This window comes from Micropterus dolomieu, linkage group LG22 (assembly GCF_021292245.1).
Source record: "Micropterus dolomieu isolate WLL.071019.BEF.003 ecotype Adirondacks linkage group LG22, ASM2129224v1, whole genome shotgun sequence".
In the NCBI taxonomy this organism is placed as follows: Eukaryota; Metazoa; Chordata; class Actinopteri; order Centrarchiformes; family Centrarchidae; genus Micropterus; species Micropterus dolomieu.
Window position 1 is genome coordinate 20,906,004 of NC_060171.1, and position 27,366 is coordinate 20,933,369.

The 27,366-nt window shown below is 41.6% G+C and overlaps 3 protein-coding genes across 7 annotated transcripts in view; 2 read left to right on the forward strand and 1 right to left on the reverse strand.

Moving 5' to 3' along the window:
• The window catches only part of c1qtnf13 (C1q and TNF related 13), a 68,407-nt gene that overhangs the window by 14,241 nt on the left and 26,800 nt on the right, over positions 1 to 27,366 (reverse strand). The window lies entirely within an intron of this gene.
• The window catches only part of nudt4a (nudix (nucleoside diphosphate linked moiety X)-type motif 4a), a 63,832-nt gene that overhangs the window by 1,459 nt on the left and 35,007 nt on the right, over positions 1 to 27,366 (forward strand). The gene's annotated exons all lie outside the window — the stretch shown is intronic.
• LOC123961489 (inositol 1,4,5-triphosphate receptor associated 2-like) lies at positions 657 to 27,339 on the forward strand. Of its 3 annotated transcripts, XM_046036948.1 has the most exons (24): positions 657 to 803; positions 1,029 to 1,130; positions 1,883 to 2,034; positions 3,489 to 3,600; positions 4,613 to 4,892; positions 6,521 to 6,573; positions 8,758 to 8,857; positions 9,689 to 9,863; positions 11,516 to 11,603; positions 13,797 to 13,843; positions 14,085 to 14,173; positions 14,300 to 14,493; positions 15,114 to 15,198; positions 15,367 to 15,418; positions 15,534 to 15,561; positions 17,179 to 17,319; positions 20,106 to 20,240; positions 20,344 to 20,491; positions 22,061 to 22,101; positions 22,190 to 22,258; positions 22,838 to 22,896; positions 23,147 to 23,245; positions 25,859 to 26,013; positions 26,292 to 27,339. In XM_046036948.1, exons 1-24 carry the CDS (start codon positions 690 to 692, stop codon positions 26,432 to 26,434), a joined length of 2,661 nt encoding a protein of 886 aa, XP_045892904.1. In that variant the 5' UTR covers positions 657 to 689; the 3' UTR covers positions 26,435 to 27,339. The 3 variants fall into 3 exon arrangements, with proteins under 3 accessions (XP_045892904.1, XP_045892905.1, XP_045892906.1); XM_046036949.1 differs by lacking the exon at positions 23,147 to 23,245 and having other exon boundaries at positions 9,686 to 9,863; XM_046036950.1 differs by lacking the exons at positions 25,859 to 26,013; positions 26,292 to 27,339 and adding an exon at positions 24,090 to 24,261 and having other exon boundaries at positions 9,686 to 9,863.

The following is a 27,366-nucleotide window of genomic DNA, read 5'->3' on the forward strand; positions in this document are numbered from 1 at the left end:
CAACTTCCAGCGACTACTGAATGGTCCCTAGAATTCATTTTGATCAAAACAATTAAAAATAACCACTTAAGACTTCAAATTTGATATGTAATTTTCAATCTTCTTAAAATGTACAAATGTGTGGTGTGTTAACAAGGTGACATTAAATGTCTGTCCTTGTCAAATGCAACATGCCACCCAACTGGGTAATGTGGCTAATGATGAACTTTAAAATGTGTATGTCCCCCATTTGACTTATTCTACAACTAACATGAATTCTTTAAAAAAACATGTAAAGATTGCAGGCATTCATTTTTCCCTTGATGGTGCTAAAATTAAGGGGATTTTTAGTTGGGGTAATAATTTAGACTGAGTTAATATGGATGTTTTTCAATGGGGACAGGGGCTGTCCTAGATCACAAAACGTGTCTGCCCAGTGACAGCGGCCCATCTCAGGACCACATGTGATAGGGGGAGTGGGGTCGTAGGGGCCTGGTTAGGGGGTTGAGTGTTACACTGTGTGCTAAACACCAAGTGACCTATCGGCTGCAATTTATAGAAACAAGGTGCAGGCACTTGCTGTCCCCTGACAGATTTGCTTTCCTCTCTCTCTCTCTCTCTCTCTCTCTCTCTCTCTTTTTTCCCTCCCCTCCCCCCCCCATTGCTATCTGCTGCAGGCCCCCCATGGAGTTGACCATTTGTCCACCACTATGACCTTTGCATCCCCGCTGGATGAGACTCTGGACAGGGAAGTGTTGCTGATGCTGCAGGGGCCGAGCCCTGATCACATGGCTCTAGAGTTCAAGAGCCTCATAAACAAACTGGTAACCAAGTGTGATTAACAGTTTGCTTTTACCGTAACGTGGTTACTTTTGAGACTTGACTCAACTTCAAGAATTTGCTTGGAATCACAAGAAACACAAGCCTGTTGTGTTTGAGTAACTGAGTTTCAGGGGAAAGTTATGAGCTCAGACATGTCTAAAGGTTGTTCATATTGTTTTCAATTCTTGAGTATTCCTCTTTCATGACATGCATCCTCTGTCTCTCAGAAAAGGGATTTCAGAGCAGAGATGGACTCTGTCTTATCTATAGTTAGAGGCTTGCTGGACGACCACGCGCAGCCAGGGGGCAACAAAGACACCAGTCTCCAGGTCAGATACACTCACACTTTTATAGACACATTTGAATATGGTGTTCAGTGTCAACTACCTACTACACTTGATGGAAGCTGGAAAAGTTGCAGGTTCACAGTGTACTGTGGTGTTGATGCCTATGTGTATTTCTGTGTGTTTGCAAATGCGTACGAGTTGATTTCAGGCTGAAAAGGCTTGTCCCAGTACTGTTTTTGTTTTTTAAATGTATGAAATTATGTAACGTGATCTCTATCTTCCTCTCCCTCCACCTGTTCTCTTTCTCTCTTGCTTTCTTTCTCTATCTATCACTGCCTATCTGCTCTTTCTCTCCTTCCCACCCACGATCTCTCCTCTCTAGAGATCTCTCACTTATATAACCCTTCAACAGGCCCCATCCAAGCAGTGCTATTTAGTCAGTGTGTTGTACCATGAACACAACCCACTCCCCTCCTCCCTCATTCCAACTTTCTGTGTCTCTCTGCCCCCCCCGCCCCCCCCCTTGCATTGTTGCCACTCTGCATTCATTAGCCACGTACTGCCATACAGCAGTAAACATACCAAATGAGACAGAAGTCATTAGTGGAGCAGAGCTTTACAAGTCTGTCTTCGGTTGGTTCTTCGGTATGCTGGCTGACGTGGAGAGATTTTGTGTCAGTTAGGTGTCAAAACATTTTGGAGGCATAAAAGACACGTAGCAATTCAGGCTGTGTGGCAGCTTGCGGCTTTTTACCGTAGAGAGAGGCTGACCCCTCGGCCTTGTCTTTCCACAGACCGTGCAGGCCAAGCTGGATGCGAGGAGGGCAGACTGGGCCATCAGCCTGGACCAGCTGGCCCAGTACACAGACTCCCTAGAGAAGGAGCTGATCAAAATGGCCAGTAATATGAGGAGGTCCCGCACTGAAATCCTGCACCTTTCAGTCAGGTGAGCAAGTCTTTGTTGTCTGCACTGTGCATGTGAAAATCAGTGGACAGTCAGAAGAGCTTCTGAGCACTGAAGTGAGTGATGTTGTTTAAGAATTTGGTGTGAGAGCAGAGGAAGGCGAAAGAGAAATACCAGAGGAAGATAATGGATTGCAATGGATCTTGTGCTGGCTATTTAAAGACAACTTGACTGTAAAGTAGGAAAACATTTCTTTGAGGTGGAGTTGTGCAGCAGTGATCTCATTGGTTGAATTAAACCCTAGTGGGCAGAGCTGAGGAATTCATTTTCTGGCTAAGTAAGGTAATACTGACTCCACTGAAGAAGACATTAATAAGAGAAGATAGAAGCTGATTAAATCTAGCAGTGTAATTAATAACTGAAAAGAAATGCAGTCTGGGCATAATGAGCTATAAGTGTTAGCTGGTTAGCTTAGCTGACCTTCCAAGTCCACACAAAGCTGTCTCTGTCTCTCTTCTGGGATCTTAAATGCCACATGGTCTCGCATGAATAAAAAAAGGTTACTGGCCAGAGCACAAGAGGATTTTTTGCAACCTGCTTAGTTATTTCTGCCTTTAGAGAAGATTCGCCTGTCAGAAGTCCCTATTTCTAAAAATATACATAAATATCGCTACACACTACTTCATTTCAGACCCCTGCAGTGTGGGTATCGCTGCTCTCCAGCGCTCTGTCTCAGTTGGTCAGTCAGTTATGGTGAGTGGGGGAAAGACCTGTCAGTCATCCTGACCTCAGTGACCCCAAAGGGTCCTCCTCACTGGGTCTGGTCCAATTCTGGACTTCATTCTGACTCTTTGCGGATGAGTTTGCCTTTGGTGTGTGTGTGTGTATGTGTGTGCATGGAGACGGCCATCCCCTTCAGATATATAACAGCTAGTGTGGTACAGTATCAGACCAGAGAGGGAGAACTGGTCAGGCTGTCCAGCTGGGTTTTACTTGTGCTCAGTTGCCAGGGTAAACTCAGGGACTTTAATGTTGTTTGAAAGAAAAGAAAACAGAAGAGGTCTCATTGTAGGTATAGATCTACCTCCTGTCTTGTAGTGTTTGCTAATAAAGACTATTCACAGTAAGACTGGACTATAAGACAGGGTTAGGATCAGGGTTGTTGTACAACACATTTGAGGTTCTGTGTGTAGTCTGAGATTAGAGGGTTGGGCTGGGACTGGATCTACAAAACCCTGAAGTGAAGAAACCAATACTAGGCCAGTCGGAGAACTGGCGCTGGTCACCCTGGGCAACAGAATGGGACACTGCATGGGCCTGCGGATTGGGTACAGTATGTCCACTGTACTGTCTTCTAGGATCTCTGTGCATATTTTCTGTCTCTCTGGACAGTTAAAGTGCTTTGCTAACTTGCATGTTTCTACCACATTCCTCTTAAAAAATGAATAACTCCTCATCTGCTTTTAAATAATAGGATTTTGTACCATTGCACGCAGGGTGCAGGAGCAGGAGAACCAGAAGCGGCAGCTGTGTGAGGAGCTGGAGCAGCTAAAGACACCTCAGGACAGCAGAGAGGCCTCATGCCAGACACCTGCACCAGAGGAAGAGGTCAGAGAGGCGGCCTGGATCTTGGGGCTGAAATCTCTAAACTTTTATATTTAAAAAAAAAAAACAGCAACAGCTACTTGCTTCCACGGTTCTCAGAAGTAATCTTTTAATCTTAATCTATAGTCAGAATCCATCATTTTTAGAAAACTCAACAATGTGTCACCTGCACTGTTTAAATATTGGTCTACATGAGTCATATTGGGTTTGGAATACATTCAACTTTAATCATTTATATGCATGTGTTTTTGTATGTATTAACATTCAGTTTCCAAAATAGAAGGATATTGGAGGGTTTGCTTGGAGAGCAGTGACAGAGCTCATACTGTATTCAGACAGATGGAGTATCTGGTAGAAGAGAGCTGAGTGTGAGTTGGCGGCTGAAGTGGACATGTGCACACACACAGAATCAGTTGCGAACACACACCTACGCATTGCTCCTCGCACAAAATACACTGACGCACGCTTGAACATTTCCATTACAGCACCATTGTTTTTACTGCAAAACATGATGAACTTGCTGCTGAGGTAGATCGAATTGCAAACAGTAACCAAGTTGTGCTTTGACAAATAATGCAGTTCTCACTTTGAAATCATGTATTCAGGATAGCTCTGGATCAGGGAACAGCCACTAAAAGTTTATTTTCCTTGGATTCTTAAATCAACAAAAATAACTCCATTGAAAAGATAATACATGAGCTTAGTTGTTTTTCTGAAAGCTTTGTAAATAAATGGTCTTTGCTGTGATTTTTCTGCACAGATTTAGCAGGCATCACTTCAATCAGTGTCTCCAGTACTGTCATCTTTTTCTCAGGGGTATCTTTTTTGCAGTGGTGCTCTTTTCATCCATAACGGTTGTCACTGCTCAACTTCAGCCTCATCACCTTCAGTCCTGCAGTTGGATTTTGCCACAGTGGGATTTGTTACAGTCAGGCGTTGGCAGGTTTTTATGCATCTCACCTTTGGATTCTGCGTCTGTCTATTTTTATTTTTATTTTTATTTTTTTTTTTGTAGCCTGGAGATGACTTGGACTGGGATGAGGAGTTCGCCCTTCAAGACTTCCTGAAGAACGAGTTAGTGGAGAGGAATTGCAGAGAACAGTGCAGGCAAACAGACAGAAAGCCCGAAGAAACGGCAGATAAATTAACAGACAGAGGTGAAGAGGAAGACGGGGAGGAGAAGTGGATGGTGATTGACACAGCAGGAGAGGGAGAAGTAAGGGACACGTCCACTCCTCTGTCTGCCCTCTCTGGGGAGGTCCAGCGTGGACACGGTGCAACAGAAGAGGGTGAAGGTGAGTGGGTACACCAAGGAGGACATAACTATCACCAGCCATCTCAACACATTTCAACTGTTAAGCAACTTTTTTTCTCCACTGCTACATAGTTGGTGAAAGTGATGATAAACATTATTTTAAAAATTAAGTTTTAATTAATATTTAATGTTATATCTTAATAGACTATATAATGAAGATTTTGATGGATTCATCGAGAACCAGTTAATTTCATAATGCTGGCATACTTTCAGATAAGTATTAATTTTGAATTTGCTTTCAGTAGATGAAATCTGGACTTTGAGGAGTCTTCCTTGAATCTTCAAAACTCAGTATACACTATATATATATGGAACCTCCATAAAGCTAAGCCAAATAGGGCTAAATATTTTTGTAGCACCATTCTGACCCTGTTTCTAGCTCTGGATCCAACACAGTAGGAGTAACAATTGAAGCCTCATGCAACAAGAATATGAACTAATACATCCTGCACCTTCTTAGCATGGGCAGCAGTTGCTCAGTCCATGGGGACTTTGCTTGGGAATTAGAGGGTGGCTGGTTTGAGTCCAACACGGACCAGTCGTACGAGTGCGGACTGGTAGCTGGAGAGGTGCCAGTTCACCTCCTGGGCACTACCAAAGTGTTTAATAAGGTTGTCTTCTTCTGATATTGAAGCCATAGTTTGAATGGGAAAACTGTAGATCAACATTTCCCAAATTTAAGGGCTATTGAAATGGAACACTATAGTACATTCACACAACTACAACTTAATTGTGCTGATGGTGAACAATGGAATTCCTTTCTGTCTTTCGGTCTGTAAATATGCTGTTTTAGATACTTACATGTACACATGTGGGGATGTTGCAGTAAATGGCAATACTGGGGAAAACTACAGTTTTATAGCTCTAACTTTGGAATGTATTTATTAATGCTTAAATGGAACATCAGACCAATTGGTTAAAAATTATGTCCTGACTTTAAGTTTACTCACATGTCTTAAATATGTCTAACGAAGTGTTTCGCAGGATAAATTCTATGGATCTTACTGACAGTTATTTTCTTTGCGCGTGTGTGTGTGTGTGGATTATCCGTCTGTAATCCATGAGTGTCACAGGGCACTCAGCCACCCTTGAAACACCAGTACCACACACACTCACTCTAAGGCCCTTGGAAGTAGACCCCTGCCTTCTATGGTTGGTGTAGCCCTGGTCTTATAAAGATTGTGTGTTAGAATGCGTGTGTGTGTCTACAAAGTATATGAAATCCTCTCTTCCTCAAGGTCCTTGTATGGCCAGGTGTACGACCGGTCTGAGGCCACGAAGTGAGCTCAGTAATCCCCCATTCCTCTGCCTGCATGAACGGCTGAGAGGCAGAGAGACAGAAAACAAGAGTGTGAATGTGGTCATTAATGCCACCTTAGCCTTGCATGGTATTTTAACCTCTGCCTTGCATAATGGACAGTCTGACCTTTTTTGGGAAAAGGTGAGGTTGCTTTTGTGCATGGCTATTGACCCCTGTAGATGAATTGGACAGGGGTTTGGGTTTTTAATGAACAGTTTCTTTGTATTTTCCTTTTTTCTGCTTCCTCTTTCCTCGCCTCATTTGTTTCTTAGTTGTATTTATCTCTTCTTCTTCTGTATCTGTTACAGACTTGGGAACCTGCACAGAGTCAGAACCAGAGGTGAACTGTCAGTCTTTGCAGGTGAATTGAATTGTTAAATTTTCCTGTCATGGGATGATGTATATTGTACAAGATGCTCACTATTTTTGGGATTGAACTTTAGAAAATTTAATTCCCTTCAATTGCTGGATGTAGCATTTCAGAGTAAAGTCAAAGTTCATCTCGAGTATCATAAGTCTCCTTCCCAGTGTGATGTTGCCTGTTGAAGTTAAATAATTATGTAACTTGATACCAAGCTAGAGTTGAGTATATCTTTCCTTTTTAAACAAGTCTTTTAAAAATATAGCCAAACTATATGTAACTTCCAAACTTTTAAGCATCTTTCAATCCCTGGAAGCCACATTCCAAATTAATTCATGGCTCAAATGTGATTATCAGGCGATAACTCAACTTTTGACCTTGTGGAAACCCATGTGCTTGTAGCTTAGTATAGTGATTTCAGGAATTATGAAAATGTCCTCATGTAGGATCAGGTTCTCTTTCATTTCAACAGACAGTTTGGTATCTCCAATTTAAAAATGACGACAAATAACGACAACATCAAAAGAAATTGTTGCTTTTCATTTAAAACCACATTACTGGGTTTTTTTAGGCTTTGTCCAATGTCTTTGATGGACTGAAATTAAGTCTTGGCATTTGGGGAAAACATTTGGTTGACAAGCTAAAAACAATGTTGAGAACAAAGTATTTCAACTGATAGAGTTGCAACACATTACAAAGCTTCAGAAGACTTTCATTTTGTTGGATTAATTCCAGGTGGGCTGCACTATAAAGAGTGTAAAATACAGAGGAGGGAGACTTCAAACAAACGACAACATGTTCGAGGTTTCAGATGAGGACAAGTGACTAACTATTTGCTGGTTTGAATTCCCACACCTGCTTAGAAAATGTGGGTTGTTTGTTTCTCCACCCTGAATAACTACTGCTGAGGTGCTCATGAGCAACACACTGAATCCCAACCCGCTCAGAGACTAACAATACATGATTGTAGTTGTACTGGGAAGCTGTCAAGTGTAACTCTGTCAGGAAGCAGGACAGTAACAAAACGATTTGGTTTAATATATTCTTTAACATTTTGGCATACAGGTCTTTGCGGTTTTGGGTAGTATAAATATATACTTCCTTTTCAGTGGTGGGAAGGAAGTAGAAAGTTTATAAAGTTATGAATAACAACTTCAAGAGGGATTAGAGCCATCTATTTCTTTAAAATTACACTTTAGATGACCATGTATGGCTGTTATATTTTAACGCATTAACTACAAAGTCTTTATACTTTATATATATTTTTTTATTTTCCACTGCTGTATGAAAACTAGCTTGAAACTTGCAGGAGATGGGTCATTCATCTGAGTGCGCATCTATTTATCACACTTGAATGGTAATGCAGTTACAAGCAAGGACTCTTTTGCAGACTCTTCCTGTTATTGTGTTAAGGGTGCTCTGACATTAAATTTCAGTCTTCGGTTAGTAAGTCTTTGATTTTAAAATATGTATAATGTATTACATGTTGTTTTCTCTCTCTCATTCACCTCTCTAAGCTCTTGCTTCTGTTTCTCTTGCTGCCATTTGCCTACCAAATAGTTGCCGACATATAATTCACAGCTCACAGGCAGCATGCTTGTGTTGAAGCTGTCCACTTCCTTATATAGGATGACATTGATTAAACTTCTCACACTAAGGTAGAAGGGAGCAGGAATTGCTGATTTTGGCAAAAGAAGGGATTATACATAAGGATTTATAGAAAATTATATTCCAAATGTACCCACACCAAATAATGATACATGCTATACACTAAACTACACAGTACATAGCTATAATCTCAATGTCTTGTCAAACTTTCTGATCTTGGTGTTATGCATTCTATTCAGTCCTCAATGCTTAATTCATTTCATGCCTAATTTAAACATTTCATTGCTGCAGTCAGGATAAAAGTGATGTTTGCTTTTGAATTGCTTTGAAGATGACAGTAATTGGGGGTCTTTCCAACAATCTGTCACAGCTTGAACATAGGCTTTGTGCTGTCTGTCAGCTGTTAGATTTTGTTGACTTCTTATGCAATATCTTCTCATCTGACAAAGATTTCTATTTCTATAGATTGACTGTGGGCCTGCTGTTTGGTACGTGGTTAATGTGAGTTGCTTATTTGATCTTTTCACCTCTTTTCCTTTTTTGAATATGTGTGTGTGTGTGTGTGTGTGTGTTCAGGAAGAGGCAGCAGTGCCATTGAACACCCACTCACAAGCTGTCAGCATTAGACACCCAGAGGCGGATGCTCTCCGTGATCTGTCCCACTCGGAGAACAACAGTAAGATCTCCGCCTCCCTCTCTCTCTGTAATTCATTCTCTATGTGGATCAAAGACTCTTTCTGTTTCATTTACTTCTCCCCCTACTGTCAGCTAGTCGCTCTACTGTGTGCATTTACAACTTAACCAAAGAATGAATCATTTCCTGACTCACTTGTTTTGTTTAGAGAAGATTTTACAAAATCTTGAAATATAAAGGTCATACTCTACTAAATACCACAGCAGGAACATTGTTTTTTTCGGTATTCCAGAACTCTATGACTGCTTTGTAAAACATGTACTTAGCATATTATACTACAAGCAAAAATGCAGTTACTATTAAATCCTCATTAAGAACCTCATTCTTTTTATTTGCTCAGAACTTTTTATATTTTTAATTTTGTTTGTTGTAATGTTGTTTTAGTATTGTGGATATAATGCACTGACTCTCAGGATTGCACTGTTGTACTCTGTTGTGCAGTGACAATAAAGAAATCCGAATATGAAGACAGACACAGATTTTATTAAGCGGTTAAGTAAATTAATATAATTTCTGTTTACTGCTTATTTTACTTGTCATGAACTTCACAGAGAAAGAAATGTTATGTCATTGTTCCAATACATTAAATAAAATATTAAAGTTAATGTATTCCATTAACATGCAGGTCAGATTGAGGTAATGTTTTCTGCTGTTGTCAGAATGCACCCTGGGAAATGTAGGAAAGTATTAGTTTAAATTAGCAGTTGATAACCCGTTAACCTGTAATCCTGGAGTGCACTGACCATCACACATTGATACTTCACACCAAACTTTTATTTATACATTCAACCCACTGTTCTCCTCTCTCAGCAGATGAAGAGGCTCCTGACACTGCAGAGTCTCAATTCTGTGGTCCAGTCCAAAGTCTGAACAACTCACCTGAACAGGACCAAACGGTCACACTTAGTAACACCCCTTCCACAGCCGAGATGGTTCCTCCTGTCAGTACATTACCTGGACCAGATGAGACCATTATGTCCACTGAAAGGTGAATGAAGAAATAAATATTGTATTTAATAGACTGGGTACATAATCAGAGTGTTATCAGAGTATTAGACTGCCTTTCTCCTTTTGGAAATTCAAAGTTATATAAAGTATTCCTGAGTACATTTACATGTTTGTGTAGATATAGAGTGCTGCAGGGATGAAGTATTTTTGTAGGCCAACCTAGAAGTTAGCATCACCCTGGTTCCCAAAACACAAAAAGCCACTGGGATTTTTTTCTTAGCTTATTTTCTGCAAAAATCCAGTGTGGCAAACAAAAGTTTATGATACTTATACATTTTGTTCAGCAAGATCACCTTCACCACCACAATGATTTTTGAAGCGTAAATACAATCACCAGAAGTAAAAAAGCTAATGTTAGGCTTGACCTTGGCGTCACCACCAAGTTTGTAATTGATTTTGCGCTGTTTGCCATGATGACATTTCATGCCCCTGACAACCTCTGTAGTCTCAATTAGCCACTTGTTAGCAACCGCCTTTTTTAAGACATGAAAAGCATCAAAGTTTGGGGTATTTACTGAAGCAGTGGCTTTTTCAAGTTTGACACACCAGGTCATTCTCAATAAGCCCTGTAAGGCCTAGTCCACACATACTCTCTCTCTACATGAAAACACAAAAACACGCTATCAAGCGCTGGCAAGAGCATGGCAAACCACCAGGTGGCGATATGACCCTAACCATAAAGCCATGTAGGCCAATCAGAGCCTAATACAATCGTAAACACAGCAGATAATGGCACGCAATCTGACTCAAACAAAATAATGGCACGCACTCTGACGTCACAAGGCAAAAACTCAGTTTTTACTGTACACGACAACACTACAACCGGGGTTTCTTAAAATCTTCACCCTGGCAGGTCTTTTCAAAAATGTTCGGTTTCAGTGACCTGATACTGCATTTCCGTGTGTACGAACGGCCAAAACGCGCAGAAATAACAGTGTTTGTGTAGACTGGGCCGAAATCATTCTTATTTCCAGTGACACATCTGACATAATGACTGGCAAAACAGGATTTTCCAAAACAAAGAAAAGGCAAAGAAAATACCAGGGAATTTAATCACCACAGATGATGCATCAACAGGTGACTTGGCCGTTTAATTGCCACAATTGCCTACTGAGATGGTTTCTTGTAAAAACCTTTTATTTTTGGGTTCTTGATAAATGTATTCTTTCCATCACACCTAAACCAGAACTTGATCCACAGACCCACCTGTTCAGTTTGTATTTAGACTGGCACAAAACTTGGGCCGGAAACTGAAACTACCGTACAGCCTCGCCCAGCATCTCAACACATTTTTATTGCAGTATAGATTTACCCTGCTAGATTTGAAGTGATGTTGTCAAAAGCCACAGTGATCACTTTTGAAGTCGCTATCTTACTGAGTTTTGTCATTTCCCTATTACTTGGTCCACATTTGCTAGTCAAATGGGTGTTTTGCTGGCTGGGGGAGGAGCGTGCCTAATTAGTATGTCTGCAGCAACGCTTTGCATAGGCACAGTCCACCTCAAAGAAACAAATGCTCTTCCTCAACTGCCTTACCGGTTCATAACCGGTGTTTCATTAGATAGAAAGTGTTTCTATTATATAAATCAAAAATGCAGATCATTTGACTGTTGACCTTTGACCTGTGTTTAGCACCCAGCTAACCAGTGAGGACCACACCGGACAAGAAGAGAAAGGAGGAGAGGCAGCCTTGAGCGTGGGAGCCATGAGGCGCACTAAGGTTAGTAGCAGAGGGTAAAAGGTTTTAATGCATAAGGGAATACAACTTCTCTATTCTCTTTGACACCAGCTCCCTCACTGCTTCCCCTTCCCCTTTTTGACCCTCTGTCTTTCTCTCTGCCAAATCATGTGTCACTCTTAGCTGAGTGATAGTAGGTGTGTTTTGAAGTGAGCAGGGTTCAGTGGGCAGGGCGGGGGCTGGCTTTTCTTCAGAAAGGCTGAGAGGGAGTCCTCCTCGCTTGGGCAAGGAGGAGAGGGCATAGACGTAAAATTAAGGAAAAGATCAAAGAATCTGGCGGCCATCATTCGACTGACTGCTCAAGCCAGTGACTAACAGAATGGTTTATCAGCTTCCCTGAAGTCTGTTACAAAAGGAGGCAAGTATAAAATGCGTAATATGGCGTTCCAAAGTGTTAGGGTTAAAGTGCTTTCATTATTGCTAAGTTTGCTTAAGGCTGAAATGTCTCAGATTTCCTAACAGATGGATGTTGTGCCTCACAGAAGACAATAAAGGTCAAGTTAGAATGACATTAAACAGAAAAATGCTGACATTTGAGAAGCTGAAACAGTGAATGTTTGGCACTTTTGCTCAATAAATGTCTTACACGATTCATTTATAATCAAAATTGTTTTTCTGTCCATCGACTAACCAAATGCAATTGCAACCACTTGTATAAAAGCAGAAGAGTTTAGCAAGAAGATGACAGTAATGTTCCAAAGCCCACTTGCAAAGGCCTTGACAGTGTTTCTTCACTGCATCTTCTGTCTTGTCTGGACCAATTTGTGTTTACAATGAGTTGCTTTGATGTATGGTCTATACAATAAGAAAGGCTTGCAATATTTTCATGTTAGAGCCAGAGTTGGGGAGAGAGTCATGTGAGAGGTGCTGTGAGGCTTTCACAGCCTGCTTTGCATCCCGCTGAGAGATCGATCAGCTTGGTTTATTTAGATTCCTATCTGCTGGTGGCATGCTGGACTGCCTCCCTGCTGAGAGATAGTCTGGGGAGAGGCAGGCTTTAGCGCTGTGGGTGTGTTCAGTACATCAATAAAATGCTACTTTACACAAATTTCAGCCACATCGAGGCGTTTCTGATGATTTAATAATCAAGACTTGGTTTTAATCTGCCAGCAAAAGAAGCAGCTGTGTTTCATGTAAACAAAATAATTTCAATTTATTTAAGTAGTACTTTTACATGTAAAGGATATTTTCACAGGAAGTGTTCCTGTATTTATGTTGGGGGGGGGGGGGGGGGGTAGGCGATGTAGACAAATTAATAATTATTTATCGCTCGTGTTTGTCTCAGGGAAAGAAATGGTGGCGTAAAAATTCAATACTTTTGTTATGTTGTGATTTTATTCAGTGACAAAACTACTTAAACTCTAGATGTTAAACATGACTGATATCACCTTACAGTCAGTATTGTTCATTTAGTTTCAGTGAAACATTTGGTCTGCAGTGACATAACTAAAATGTTGTCCTTGGACATGATTGTGCAGGCATAGAGTTGTTGGATTATCACTGTATTGTTTAGCTAAGAAAAAAGCTTGACATGCACATTCACATTCAAAATTTTGAAGGATTGGGTGGTTTAAACTTTTGGAATATAGCTCCCCAGGAACAATGCTCAATCGAATTAATAAGCTTCTGAGAGGTAAACGAGCAGCAGCCAGATTTAAGTTGCTGCAGTGGTTCTTTGGATGTAAAATGACATTGAAGTCTCTTTAACTTTTGTATTGAGTGAAATGATAGCAGTGACAAAACGGATATTTTGCAGACTCATTACACAATATCCTATTGCATTGCTCTGAGCGCTCACCTTGCTCGTGTGTGTGTGTCCACACAACAGCACACAGTCCGCCTCCACTACTTAGCACTGTGCCAGTGTTAACGTGTTCTCTGAGCACCCCTCTTAGCAGCGCACACACTCTCTCTCTCTCTCTCCCAGAGCTGCAGGGCTCTCCATGAAACTCCACATTATATAAGGAATCAGCCCAATCTCTCTCTTTGACTCTGTGCAGCTTAGATAGCATTTCACTGCCATGGGACAGGTACGCTACATGTATGTGACTATATGTGTTTCTTTTAATCATTGACCTTTTCTCGTAATGTGGGGCAGAAAACTGTGATGAAAGGCCACCTGTCTTTTTCTCACCCACTCCCTCTTTCTCTTCCTTTTACTTTTGTCCATCTCAGAGCCTGAGCCAGGACCAGTCAGTAGACAGTTCAGCAGTGGAGGACAGGTGAGTGAATCACTGTCAATTGTTAGCTCGGGGAACCTTTGGAACTCACAAGGTTTTCACACTGCTTCACTATCCAGCAGCAGTAATAACTCCTGAAGACTACTGATTTCAACAAAGAACTGTTTTTACTGCATCAACTCTAAAGCCAACTGTATTTATTATTTGGCAGAGACATTAAGGATTAGATTTATTTTTTGCAAATGCTATGTTATATTCTAAAAGTGTACTGTGTGTGTTCTAGTGCGTGTCTGCTACCTGTGTTAGTGGAAGAGGAGGAGAGTGTGCAGGACAGTACATCCGAGGCTCCAACAATAGCTGCCAGCATGGAAGGTAGGAAGGGAAAAACTCTCAAATCTGTGTGTATGAAAAGAGAAAAGGTATTTCTAAACTGTTTGTTTGCGTCTTCTTACATCTCTGTGTTACTTTGACCACCCACACACCATCTCTTCCTTCCAGGGACAGACCAGCTCACCAGCAGCGGAGCAACCACCTTCTCGGACAGCAGCTCTCCTCTGTCAAAATCAGCCTTCACTAATGCCAGCCAATCAGGGAGTGGCATGGGCAGCGTGACCTCTGAACCCAGCCAATCGGAGGATAGTGCAGCCAAAAAGAACTCTCTCTCCCTCTGTGGCAAAAATAAGAAGGAATTGGTAAGACCTGCTCTACTCCCACGGTCTTCTCAGCTGACTGTTAGATCAGTTATTCCACATATTAATGGTGACAAGGATTAAAAGTCATTTAGGTGTTGTTAGTTTTATTTTTAGAGTCCTTTTTTAAGATGACATGTAATATACAGTGCAGGGACAGGTAGAAAACCCACTTGACTTTTTATTATATTGTTAGTTTACGCTTAGCTTAACATAACCTGAGTAGATTTGATGAAATACCATGATGATGTTAAATGGAGCTGGTTTCATTAGATAACATTTTTTATCAGTGATGAGACTGTGCCGTTGGTATTTTCGTTCAGCATGAAATGCTGTCTTTCCAGCTTTGTGAGTGTGTGCGTGTGGAGAGAGAGAGAGGAAGGGAGAGTTTCATTTGAGCTCTACTTAAGATCATATCATTTAGAATCTAAAGCCAACTGCACTGCCAGCAGCTTTCTTTACATTTCACCTTTTATGTAAAGACTATTGAAGGAGAAGGGAGTGGGTTAAGGGAGCAATATAGGTTAATATATGTTTAAGGCAATGTGAGCATGGAAGGATCAAAATTAAAAGGAGCACAGGAAGAGAAGAATTGGCAGTGGGACTTTTTCAATTGCCTGCAGGAGCTGTCACGCACCATGGAGGTCATTGAGGAGCACATAGTTCAAGAGGACCAAAGAGAGACCAGCATGGCCACTGAGAAGGAATGTATGTATATCTCATTGGTTGTACACTGTTTGTTTGATATTGTATGTGATATTTACCACCTGTTCTTTGATACCAAATTTAATTATATTTTAAATGAGTGCTTGTACATTTACTCTTTGAATATCTAAACTGTGCCATGATACACCAGCTTATCATTTCCCTTTCTAGCTGAGACATCAATGAACTTGGATACCAGTGACAACTTCAAAGAGGACAAGGGGTAAGACATCAAATGATCTTAGTAACACACCTTAACTCTTAAATCCATAATCATCCACGTGTACATGTAATTAGACTTGTCACAGAGTCCTAATTGTTGTCTCTTTTATCTGCAGCCTGTCACCTAGTGACAAGGAGATTGAGGTATGTGTAACATTAGATCTTGGGGCTGCATTCTATAACTGGTAATGCAAGCAATTTGTGTGTTAAGCAAAGTTGTTTTAATCCGTTCTGGGTATAAATGTGTTTGACAGGAAATTTTAAAAGCCACATAAGTCTGTGTCTGGTTCTTGGTGGTCTCAATATGAGTTCTTATTTTGAGTTTGTAATTATCAGAAATATCTATGAAACACACACAGTTCATTAACATGTCAGTAAGTTTGCGCTACTTTTTGAAATACATAGAATACCCATAAGCATACAAACAGTCACTTTGTTAATACAAAATTAAATCTGATCGCAATAATTCTGTTTTTGATGGACAAAAACTCTTACCGTGATAAACAAAGAAATGTGTGAAATGGAATTCTTGGGATATAGCACCAAGTCACAACAACAGTTATCTCATAGTGCTTCTCCTAAAAAAGCAGGTCTAGACCGTTCTCTGTGATATTATTTACAGAAACCCAGCAATTCCCACCAAGAGCAAGCAATAGGCAGCACAGGCAAGGAAAAACTTCCTTTTTAAGAGGCAGAAACCTTGAGCAGAATCATGGTTCAGGGTGGACGGCCATCTTCCTAGACCGGCTGGTGGTGAGGGAGGGAGAAAGATAGACAGAGCAAGAGAGAAAGAAAGAGTCATAAAGAGGGAGAGAGGGATGGGGGAGCAGCCTACACAGGTACAGACAGTAAAGGTAATGTTGCTATAGACTGAACGAAAAATAGTACAGATATTTATAGTAGTGTTTATGATAATAGTAATATTAATGATGATAATAGCAATAATGATAACAATAGGAAATAGTCATAATTGTAGCAGAGGGTGTCGAGTAGGAATACAGGGGCAACAGGTGACCCGTAACCCCAGATCCAAAATCCCCAGCTCCAGAGCCAGAAACACCTACAGAAAGTGATAGGAGGAGAGAGGAGACACGGGAAAGGGAAGAAGTCAAGTTACTAACATGCATTAATGGGATGAGCTTGCATACAGAGGGAGAGAGAGGAGGAGAGAGGAGCTCAGTGCATCATGGGAAGTCCCCCGGCCGTCTAGGTTTATAGCAGCATAACTTAAGGGCTGGTTCAGGACTCACCTGAGCCAGCCCTAACTATAAGCTTTATCAAAGAGGAGAGTCCTAATCCTACTCTTAAATGTGGAGATGGTGTCTGCCTCCCAAACCCAAACTGGAACCTGGTTCCACAGGAGAGGAGCTTGATAGCTGAACCCTCTGGCTCCCATTTTACTTTTGGAGACTCTAGGAACCACAAGTAACCCTGCATTCTGGGAGCACAGGGCTCTGGTGGGGTAGTAAGGTACTATGAGCTCTTTAAGATAAGATGGTGCCTGACCATTAAGAGCTTTGTAGGTAAGAAGAATGATTTAAAATTCTATTCTGGATTTTACAGGAAGCCAATGCAGAGAAGCTAAAACAGGAGAAATGTGATCTCTTTTCCTGGTTCCTGTCAGAACACGTGCTGCAGCGTTCTGGTTCAGTTGAGGAGTCTTAATCGACTTTTTCGAGCAGCCTGATAATAAGGACATACAGTAGCTCTCCAGCAGTGAGTGCCAGAACTGAGTGAGTCAAGAATCTTTCATGTTTTCAGACAGAGTTCCAGCGTCTGGCATTGGGCTTTAAGTGCGACATGTTCACTCTGGAGAAGAGACTCCGGCTGGAGGAGAGGTCACGTGACCTGGCTGAGGACAACGTCCGCAGAGAGGTGTCCAGCTGCCAGGGCTTACTGCAGGTCAGTCTACATATATATGTGTCATTTTATTTACATTCTCTGGCTCAGAGTGTGGACTCTTTTTTTTTTTTTTTTTTTAACCCACTGAATATTTGGAGTGCAGCTCCTTTTTTTTTTTTTTTTTTTTTTTTTAATACTATAAATTATCCTGCATACCTTTCCAATTCTTGATTATTACTTTTTTTTTTTTATCTAAATGCTAGTAAAATGTAGAAAACACAGCATGTTTTTGTCATTTTTTTTCTGTGGTAAATGGTGTGGCTTCATGTGGTGAGACTGAAATGTTTGAACAAGTTTCAAGCTTCTTATCACACTAGACTGCTCTTGAAAGTCAACAGAGGTTCAAAAGATGGGTGGTTATGATACCCTGTAAGCGTAAAGACTGCTGGCTTAGACAGACGGATACAAAGTGCCTGAAGATTAGGGATGGGGATCGAAACCCGGTTCCAAAAGGACCCGGTTCCAAAATGTCTCATAACCTGAAAATCAATAAGGTTTGAGCTTATCGATACTGCTATCGAGACGTGCGGGTCCTATGATGTAACGTTATGTCTCGAGCGTCAAATCTGATTTAATTTGAAACGCAATGGATAAGAAAATCATCAGGCTGCCTGCTCTCTGTCGGCTCCTACACACACACAGTGGCAGCAGAGCGAGATGCTGTGGCATTACGGTGAGGGTTAACGTTAAGTTAGCTCCAAATTACTGTAACGTTAGTTGATGACAACTACGCTCGTTTATGTACGTGCAATAAAACCTTCGCAAGTAAAAAGACAATACTTTATCAATACACCTGTCTGTTATGTAACATTAAACATGTAGAAATGGTTAATTGAATCATCTCTGTCCTCAGTTTCTCATCCTGTAACGTTATGTTTTATACAAGCACAGCTAACGCTAGCTTGGCATTAGCAAAATGTAATAATAGGAAGCTGTCTGTCTGGAGCACAGACTGTTCTGTAGTCTTAAAAACTCAGCCGCTGGCTGAGACACACCAGACGCTCCTCCTCCTACCTGGTAACTTACCTGCAGCCAGCGAGAGGGGAAGAGGGACTAATGGAGACTGATGTTCTTTCTAAACGTCACTCACTTCTTGTGTTGTCAGATAAAGTTATTGAGTTACTTTGCTGTTTTAAACATTAATGTTGTTGCTCTAGAAACAACATTTAGCTGTATTTAAAATGTTAAATTAAAAACAACCAGGCAGTTAATATGTACCCTTCAATATATGTTTATTTATTGTGATATGTCATCTCAATATATACAACGTTCCCGCACATTGAATATTTCCCATGCAGGCCTACCTCATGCCCGTTGGGTCTGGTCTTACCAAATAACCATCACTAAAAAATAGTAGTAAAAATAGTAAAGTAGTGGTATCGATAAAGAATCTGAACGTTAAGCAGTCTCTAAGGGTATCAATATCAATAAAAATGATTTGATAGTAACTGTTTTTGGTGATCACACTCACCAGCACTTTTAGGTACGCCTTGCTAGTACAGGGTTGCACCCCCTTTGCCTTCAGAGCTGCCTTAATTCATCTTCTAATTCTAATACTTTCAACAAGGTGTTGGAAACATTCCTCAGACTTTGGTCCATATTGACATGATAGCATCAGGCAGTTGCTGCAGATTTGTCGCTGCACATCCATGATGCGAATCTCGCGTTCCGCCACATTGCAAAGGTGCTCTAGTGGATTGAGATCTGGTGACTGGGGAGGCCACTGGTGTACAGTGAACTCATTGTCATGTTCAAGAAACCAGTTTGAGATGATTTGAGCTTTGTGACATGGTTCATTATCCTGCTGGAATTGTTCATCAGAAGATGGGTACACTGCGGTCATAAAGGGATGGACACGGCCAGCAACTATACTCAGTTTGGCTGTCGCGTTAAAACGCTCAGTTGTTACTAAGGGGCCCAAAGTGTGCCAAGAAAATACCCCCCACACCATTACACCACCACCACCAGCCTGAACTGTTGATACAGGGCAGGATGGATCCTTTCATGTTTTTTGTGCCAAATTCTGACCCTACTACCTGAAATCATCAAACCAGGTAACATTTTTCCAGTCTTCAGGAGTGTGTGGTCTTCTGCAGCTGTAGCCCATCTGCTTCAAGGTTCGAGGTGTTGTGCATTCAGAGATGGTATTCTGCATACCTTGGTTGTAATGATTCGTTATTTGAGTTTACTGTTACCTTTCTGTCATCTTGAACAAGTCTGCCCATTCATCTCTGACATCAACAAGGCATTTTTGTCCTCACTGGATATTTTCTTTTTTAAACCATTCTCTGTAAAACCTAGAGGAGATTGTGTGTGAAAATCCCAGTAGATCAGCAGTTTCTGAAATACTCAGACCAGCCTGCCTGACACCAACAACCATGCCACGTAAATCCCCTTTCTTAACCATTCTGATGCTCTGTTTGATCTTCAGCAGGTTGTCTTGACCACGTCTACATGCCTAAATGCATTGAGTTGCCATGTGATTGGCTGATTAGCTATTTGTGTTAACAAGCAATGGAACAGGTGTACCTAATAAAGTGGCCGGTGAGTGTATGTTCTGCAGTATTTTTTGGGTGGGCTGAGAGCTGCATGAATCTTGCATGAATGTTGCAGGGATCTTGTGTCTTGTTCTGCAGCTTACCTGTTGTATGTGGACAATTGCTTTACAACCGTAAGAAGGATTTCCCTTCTCAGGTGCAGTCATGAGTTCTTTTTCTTTCTCTTTCTTTGTGTCTCTCATCATTTCTCTCCTTGTACTTTTTCTCTCTTCTGATCTCTCTTCCCAGGCTCTGACTCCTCTGTGTGAGGACGACAACCAGTCCATGGAGATCATTCACAGGCTCCAGAAGAACCTGGAAATCCTCATCCAGTCCATGATTAGGGTGTCCAGTCGCTCTGAGATGCTAGGGGCTATCCACCAGGTGGGATGACGTGTTTGTTTTGTCAACGTTTGTTTCTACTGTCTAGTAGTGTGATGAAGGTATTACCTGAACTGTAACGGAGCTTTGTGTCCGTGAATGTCAGGAGAGTCGTATTGGTAAGGCTGTGGAGGTGATGATCCAGCATGTGGAGAACCTGAGGAGGATGTACACCAAGGAGCACGCAGAGTTGCTGGAGCTGAGAGAGACGCTCATGCAGAATGAGAGGTCGTTTGGTTCACAAACCGAAAGAGGTGGGGAATGTTGAGCAGCACAGGTGTTACGTACTTTCAAAGTGCACCAGTACAAGATTGTTCTAACAGTAAATATCTTAAATTTTACAGTGGCTGTGCTAATTTTCTCCCACAACCTTCTTCCGGAGCATGACAAATGAAATGCTATGGTGGTGGCAGTGGAAGGAAAACTATTGAGCTACATTGGATATTAAAATGATACATGCTTAAATGCAGGATTAGCCTTTTATGTAGTTGTGATTAGTGTTGAACCTCAGTATATAGTGCTGGCTTAATATAGTGACATACCTATATAATCTAACTGTGGTGTGTATGTGTGTGTATATAATTGAAGTATTCACCAATCAGCCATAGAATTATTAACAAGCTGTCTGTCACCTTCTGTAGAGCCACACAAGCAGTGGACAGAAGAAGTGAAGTGAATAACACTGATTATACTGTTATCATGGTACCTGTCAGTGGTTAGGATATATTAGGCAAGTTATGACCTCGTAGTCGATGTGTTAGAAGCAGGAAGAATGGACAAGTGTAAGTTTTTGAATAAATTTGACAAGAGCCAAATTGTGATGGCTAGACCACTGAGTCAGAGCATCTCCAAAATGGTCTGCAGTAGTCAGTACCAATGAAAAGTGGTCCAAGGAAGGAAAAGCGGTGAACCCGACAACAGGGGCATGGGCAGCCAAGGCTCACTGATACACGTGGGGAGCGAAGGCTGGCCCGTGTGGTCAAATTGCTGAAAAAGCCAAGTTCTGATATGAACACACTGTGCATCGCAGTTTCTTGCATATGAGCCTGTGTAGCTGACCAGTAGTCAGACCAGTCTGACCCCTGTCCACTGCAGAAAGCGCCAACAGTGGGCACGTGAACATTAGAACTGGACCATGAAGCAGTGGAAGAAGGCTGCCTGGTCTGATGAATCTCGTTTTCTTTTACATCACATGAATGGCTGGGTGTGTGTGCGCCGCTTACCTGGGGAACGCATGGCACCAGGATGCGCTGTGGGAAGAAGGCAAGCCAGCGGAGGCAGTGTTATGCTTTGGGCAATGTTCTGCTGGGAAACTTTAGGTCCTGCCATTCATTTGCCAATATTACTTTGGCATGTACCACATCAATGTTGCAGACCATGTACACCCTTTAATGGAAATGGTATTCCCTGATGGCAGTGACCTCTTCCGGCAGGATAGTCCGCCCTGCCACAAAGCAAAAATAGTCCAGGATTGGTTTGAGGAACACAACAAGTTCAAGGTGTTGACTTGGCCTCCAAATCCCCCACATCTCAATCCAATCAAGCATCTGTGGGATGTGCTGGACAAAAAAGTCAGATCCATTAAGGCTCTACCTCGCAACTTACAGGAGGATCTGCTGCTAACGTCTTGGTGCCAGACACAACAGCACAGCTTCATAGGTCTAGTGGAGCCCATGCCTCGACAGGTCAGGGCTGTTCTGGCGGCAAAAGGGGAACCTACACAGTATTAGGCAGGTGGTCATGATGTTATGGCTTATCGGTGTATGTGTAAATATGTATACTTAATGATCGCACACACAAACCACAACTGTTCCTCTTTCCAGATGACTTCCGTGGCAAGAAGCCGACATCACAGTACTACAAGGTCAGCTGCAGCTTGGTTACATATCATATCCTTTACCCAGGAATGAGTTTATTAAGTATATAAATAATTTTTTCCTTTTCCCCAATAGCCGTCTGGCCGGCGGGTGAGCGTACCAGCAATCCCCCGCTCTGGTCCGAGCAACATGCTCTTTGACATGGTGAGGACAATGCTGCTTTTGTCCAATAACAGAGATCTAATCAGATCATTTAGCATTCACTTTGGTTTTGCTAAAGTCAGCGAGTGGGTGTTTTGCACTCTTAATACAGTGTAGTTTATCCAAAGCATGCTTCACTTGAAAGCTAGCTTCCTGCTTGCAAGAGTGCACGTTGCACCACAGGTTGAATTATGGTTTAAAAAATAATGCCAAATTTTTTGCATCAATTGCTCCCTACATAATTGGATATCATCTTTTACATAAATTTACATAAATTGAATAAAAAAGTGTGATCGTTTTGATTGCATTTTCTAAGGATTGCTTGCAATGCCAGCTACATACAACAAAGGTCAAAAAATGCAAACGGTCATTGTTTATGCAGCCAAAAAGGATGCATAATGCTTAAACTACTAATTTTAAAGTAGTGAGTGTAAATGTGTGTAAAATTATTGACAGGTTTCAATGCTGTTTGGACAGAGTTGCGTATTACACAAAATGGATCCAGGTTTAAAATGTCATGGTTCAGGTTTTGTTTACATGATTGTCACTCAAATTTTTTTTATTTTTTTTTTATTTTCCCAGTCCAAGACACAAGACGGCTCAGAGGCTGAAACAGAGAGACTGACAAGGCGATCCCCATGGTAGGCATTTGTTAATGTGTGTTTAAATTTGTAAAATGTTGAGTGAGGTTAAACAAGATTTAGTCTGTATGTGAAGGGGAGAGTTCCCTGGAATTAAAAGTAAGAGGACTGTTTAAATGACTACCTTTTAAAACACACCAGTATTGTTTCCTATGTTTGGGAAGCTGCCTTTCAAACCACAGAAGCTTGCTGTTCCATGACATGAGGGTTGTTGTTGTTATGCCCCTTATGTAATAATGGTGGTTTCCAGGAATGTGGCAGGGAAGAGCACGGCGCGCCCCCCACTAAAACGCTTTGTTAGCTCTGTGGCCTGGGTTGAAACTGAAGAGCCCTCTCTCATGATGAAGGGGTAAGACATGCCAAGAAGAAGGGTACCACGCTGGCTGTGTCACACATGTCCTTTCACTGTGGACCCAGATGCATAAAGATGTCAGCTTTCTGGTGTGACATCATCATTGTCTGTCACCTCTTAACCTCAAATTGAGAAAATGTAAGATTGCTAAAATCAGTAACAGACATTAGCAGTAATAATGTAAAGGAAAGGGTGAAGCTTAGACTGCTTGAACAAACTCAAAACAGCATGTTGTCCTTTGAGTCCAGACCAAAAATCAGTGACGATGACGTCAAACCACACAGCAGCCATCTTTCATGCATCTGGCCCCTCCTCGCATGAAGTGTTTATCTGAAGGAAACATCCTTTTGTGGCTTTTTCCAAAGCTAGCACACTTTTATTTTGTGTTTTTGTAAGATGTAAAGTAAGAGATGGTGTGGACTTTTGGCATCATATAGCTTTCATATGTTTGGTTGAGAGTAGAATTTGCTCCATTTGACCAGCTAAGCCAAAATTGAAGCTATAAATGAGATGAATGAAGCACTTTCAATGCTCGCCAAATATCTGAATATTTGTGAAATTTTTTTGTGGGTTCATGATATAATATTGGAGCAGGTCATTGGCATTGCTTGGCATGCGTTGTTATATTGCAGAAAATGATTTCAAACATTTTATCAGGGTTCTCTAAAAAGAAATCTTTGTGTAAAGCAGGTGAATGGTAATCTGTGGATATTTGTTGGCTGCTTATGCATGAAATGTGCATGTGCACATACAGAATCTCTGTGGGTATGCAGCCATGCTTGTATTTGAATGTGCGACTGAACAGTGTGTTTGTGGATGCCTGACCCACGCGTGCCAACAGGACGGCCTGCGACAACACCGACTGCCAGTCGGAGGACGAGCAGAAGGAGGAGCCAGTGGCAGAGAGGAGGAGGTCCAGTCTCAGTGAGCTGGGCAACAAACTCACCTCCCTCATTCGGCCCCTCAAGACGTTAGTCCAACCAAATACCCACCACTAGCCTACTGCAGCACCACTTTCTGCTAGCTAAAAGGCTAGCTGCATAGTGGAAGAGTTCATCATTTAGCTGTACTGAGTTTCAAGTAGCTGCAAAATGAGTGTTCTCTGGTATCAGCGGCTATCTGTGACTTATTAGGGATTTTTATCTATCTTTGAAGTTCACTGCAAAAACACCACAGAATTGACTGTTCAGAGGCCACATGGCCACCAGTGTGTCTAGTATTATTATGACATCTTGACATCTGTGACAGATTAGAACTTTATGTCAAAGTCTCTGTAGGTGGAGCCCCTTAGCATTTGAGCCATTGTGGTCATCACTGTTCATGATGGCTAGTCCCAGGAATATTTATTTGAATAGGATGACTGTTGTCTTCTGGAGGCCTCAAGTGCTCCATACTTTTTTTGAGAAACCAACAAATGACAATCTCTCGATGAGCTACATATAGGCTGAATTAACTTTCAAGCAAATCATACACTATGAAGTATTTAATATGAGACTATCACTTATGTGCTTTTTGTCATGTTCCGTTGTTCAAAAAGTTGAGTATATGGAACCTCCTAAATGATGAAACTCTTTCATTATATGGGTCTGTGCTGGACTAGCTTCTTCTTTGCTCCAGGGGCTCAGTGGCTTATAATCATGTCAACGTCGCGGTTTTACTGAAACGAAGCATCAGCTGTTAACTGTCTTGAAATCAGTGCATGTCCAGTATGACAAGTGATTTTAGACACTCCATGATTTGTGTTTCATGCATGGATATCAAGTTCTTATTTGCAGTGTGCCGCTAACACAGCATCTAACTGAAAACCTTCTTTACCGGGCTCAATCTTCTGTCATTTACTAACATGTTCAGCCACCTTAACAACACTTGGACCTTTTTCTGTATTTTTGTGGGGCAAATGAGTATTTGTGCAAGCAGATCATGTGGTGTTCTGAACTGTCCTTTCCTCTCTTTTCCTCCCTCCAAATTGCTCAGGAGTCAGGATGAGCTGTTTGTAATGCTGTAAGTGTGTAGGGAGGAGAGTTCAAAGTGGGAAGTGCTTGTGGATTCTATCTCTGTCCAAAAAAAACAATAAATGCATGCAAAAGGCCTTTATTTATCAGGTGGGAGCACCAATCACAGGCCACTTACAACCTTGCATTGACTCTCATAATGATTGTAAAGTGATTTGAAGCAGCACTCCTACTGTTGACATATTTCAGGCCAAAATTGTCTGCTGCCTTTGCCTAACCGGTCAATGCTCATATCCACCTCCATGCCAAATGCTATTAACTGTGCTGCTGACAGCTTTTTCATTATGCTGATGAAGATGATGTGAATGGCTTTGCATCTTTGACACTGTTCGAGACAGGCGGGAAAATAGGCTTCATTGAAGCCAACTTTAGATTGTACCAAGCTGCAGCTAATTTACTGCCTGCCATCCATTGCATTAGTTACTACAAATGACGCACAGTTTTTACTAAAAAGTCTTCTGTGATAACTTATTCCCATCCCTATGTGTCATTTTTGGTAACTTATTCAATTTCTTGCTTATCTTGGACCATTTTCTATTCACTTGTCTCATTTTCAATCTGTGGTAACATTTTATTCTCTTTGGTTGACCACCTCCAGTCCAAGCCCTTCCTCCAGCCCTACATCTACAGATACAGGAATGGCCCAGTCTCTGTCCCATGGCCTGACATCTTCCCGGGCGGCCACGGCTGCAGCAGTAGCCAGAGGTGGCAGGGGACTCTGGCTTTGGTTGGCGATGGTGGTGGTGTTAGCAGGTACATTTGACGGTTATGATTTTAAGATGATTCTTTTCAATCCTATAGAGGATAAAGATTATTTTAAACTTGGATTTGACAACCGTAGAAATACGACCCACTCTATACTGATTAAAGCCTCTATAAATTGGCATTTCACATTTAAACCGTTTCTATGTGCTTTGCTTCCAATACAGTTCAGACGTTAAAACTACAGTGACACAGCTGCTCTTTAGTGAAAGAGTAGAGGTCTATAGACATTTTCCCAGTTCTGGTAAATATTCATGTTTTCCCTGCAGGTCTCTTGGCACTGCTGGCCAGCTTGGTGATGCAGCCAGTGGTAGATGCAGCCCCTGTCGGGACTGGGGACTCCTGGATGACCATCCAGCAGCTGCTGTGGCCCTATGCAGGCCTCCGGCACAACGGACAGCCCCCTGTCTAGCCCCCGAGACCCAGGGTGGATGGTTTTACTGCCTATCAGCCCTCTGCAATGATCTGTGCACTGGGGTGTTGATGAAGAAAGTACAGTGTACCACTCCTGAGTGGAGGCTGTTGGGATGTTTACTGGTGCCTGAAGATTCCTAAAACAAGACTTGCATTGACAGCACAGACCAGGCCTCAGGGGATAGTAAACCTTTATGGAGGATTTTATGCATCACATCACGTTTGCTAAATTAGTTAGTCTGTGTGTGCGTGTCTGTGTTTTCAGAGAAGAAGCAGTTACAGGTGGTGGCAACCAGTGTCCTTTTTATGGTGAGCTGCTTGACATCCTTTTTTCCCCCCTGCTGGCAACGGACTACCCAGACTCAACGCAATCTGTCTGTTGATCAGTCTTTTGTCAGAGCTGGCACAAGGTTGACCAATCGTGTCACAACTTCATCAGAATGATGGCACTGATCCACCAAGTCATGCAGTGGGCCGCTGTGCAGTTTTCCATTGACAAACATCATGGACGATGACTGATTGTTCCACATGGCTTATAAAAACATTTCATGCACAAACAGGAAACCGGACTGCCAGCCCTTTTAATGGAATTTTCCATTCATTTCCTTGTGGGTTGCAGACATTTTATAACTTAATTCTATAAACACTGGTAATAAAGTTTTAATAAGTGTTTTAAAAATTTTGAAATTTATATTTATGAGTTGCTTAGTGTTGAGTGGGGAGATGAATCAGTTTATTTTTTTTAAGTTATAATTCTACATTGTTACAGTCTTAACACCAAAGGGGTTTTTTATTTTTCTCTTTAAGTTCTTGCTGTGGTTGTCACCATTTTAACTTCATACACTTTTGTATGTTCCAAAGATGTGTGAAACTTGCACAAATAAAGTAGCCAATTCTACAATAGAAGATGTGTATTCCTATGTGTATCCA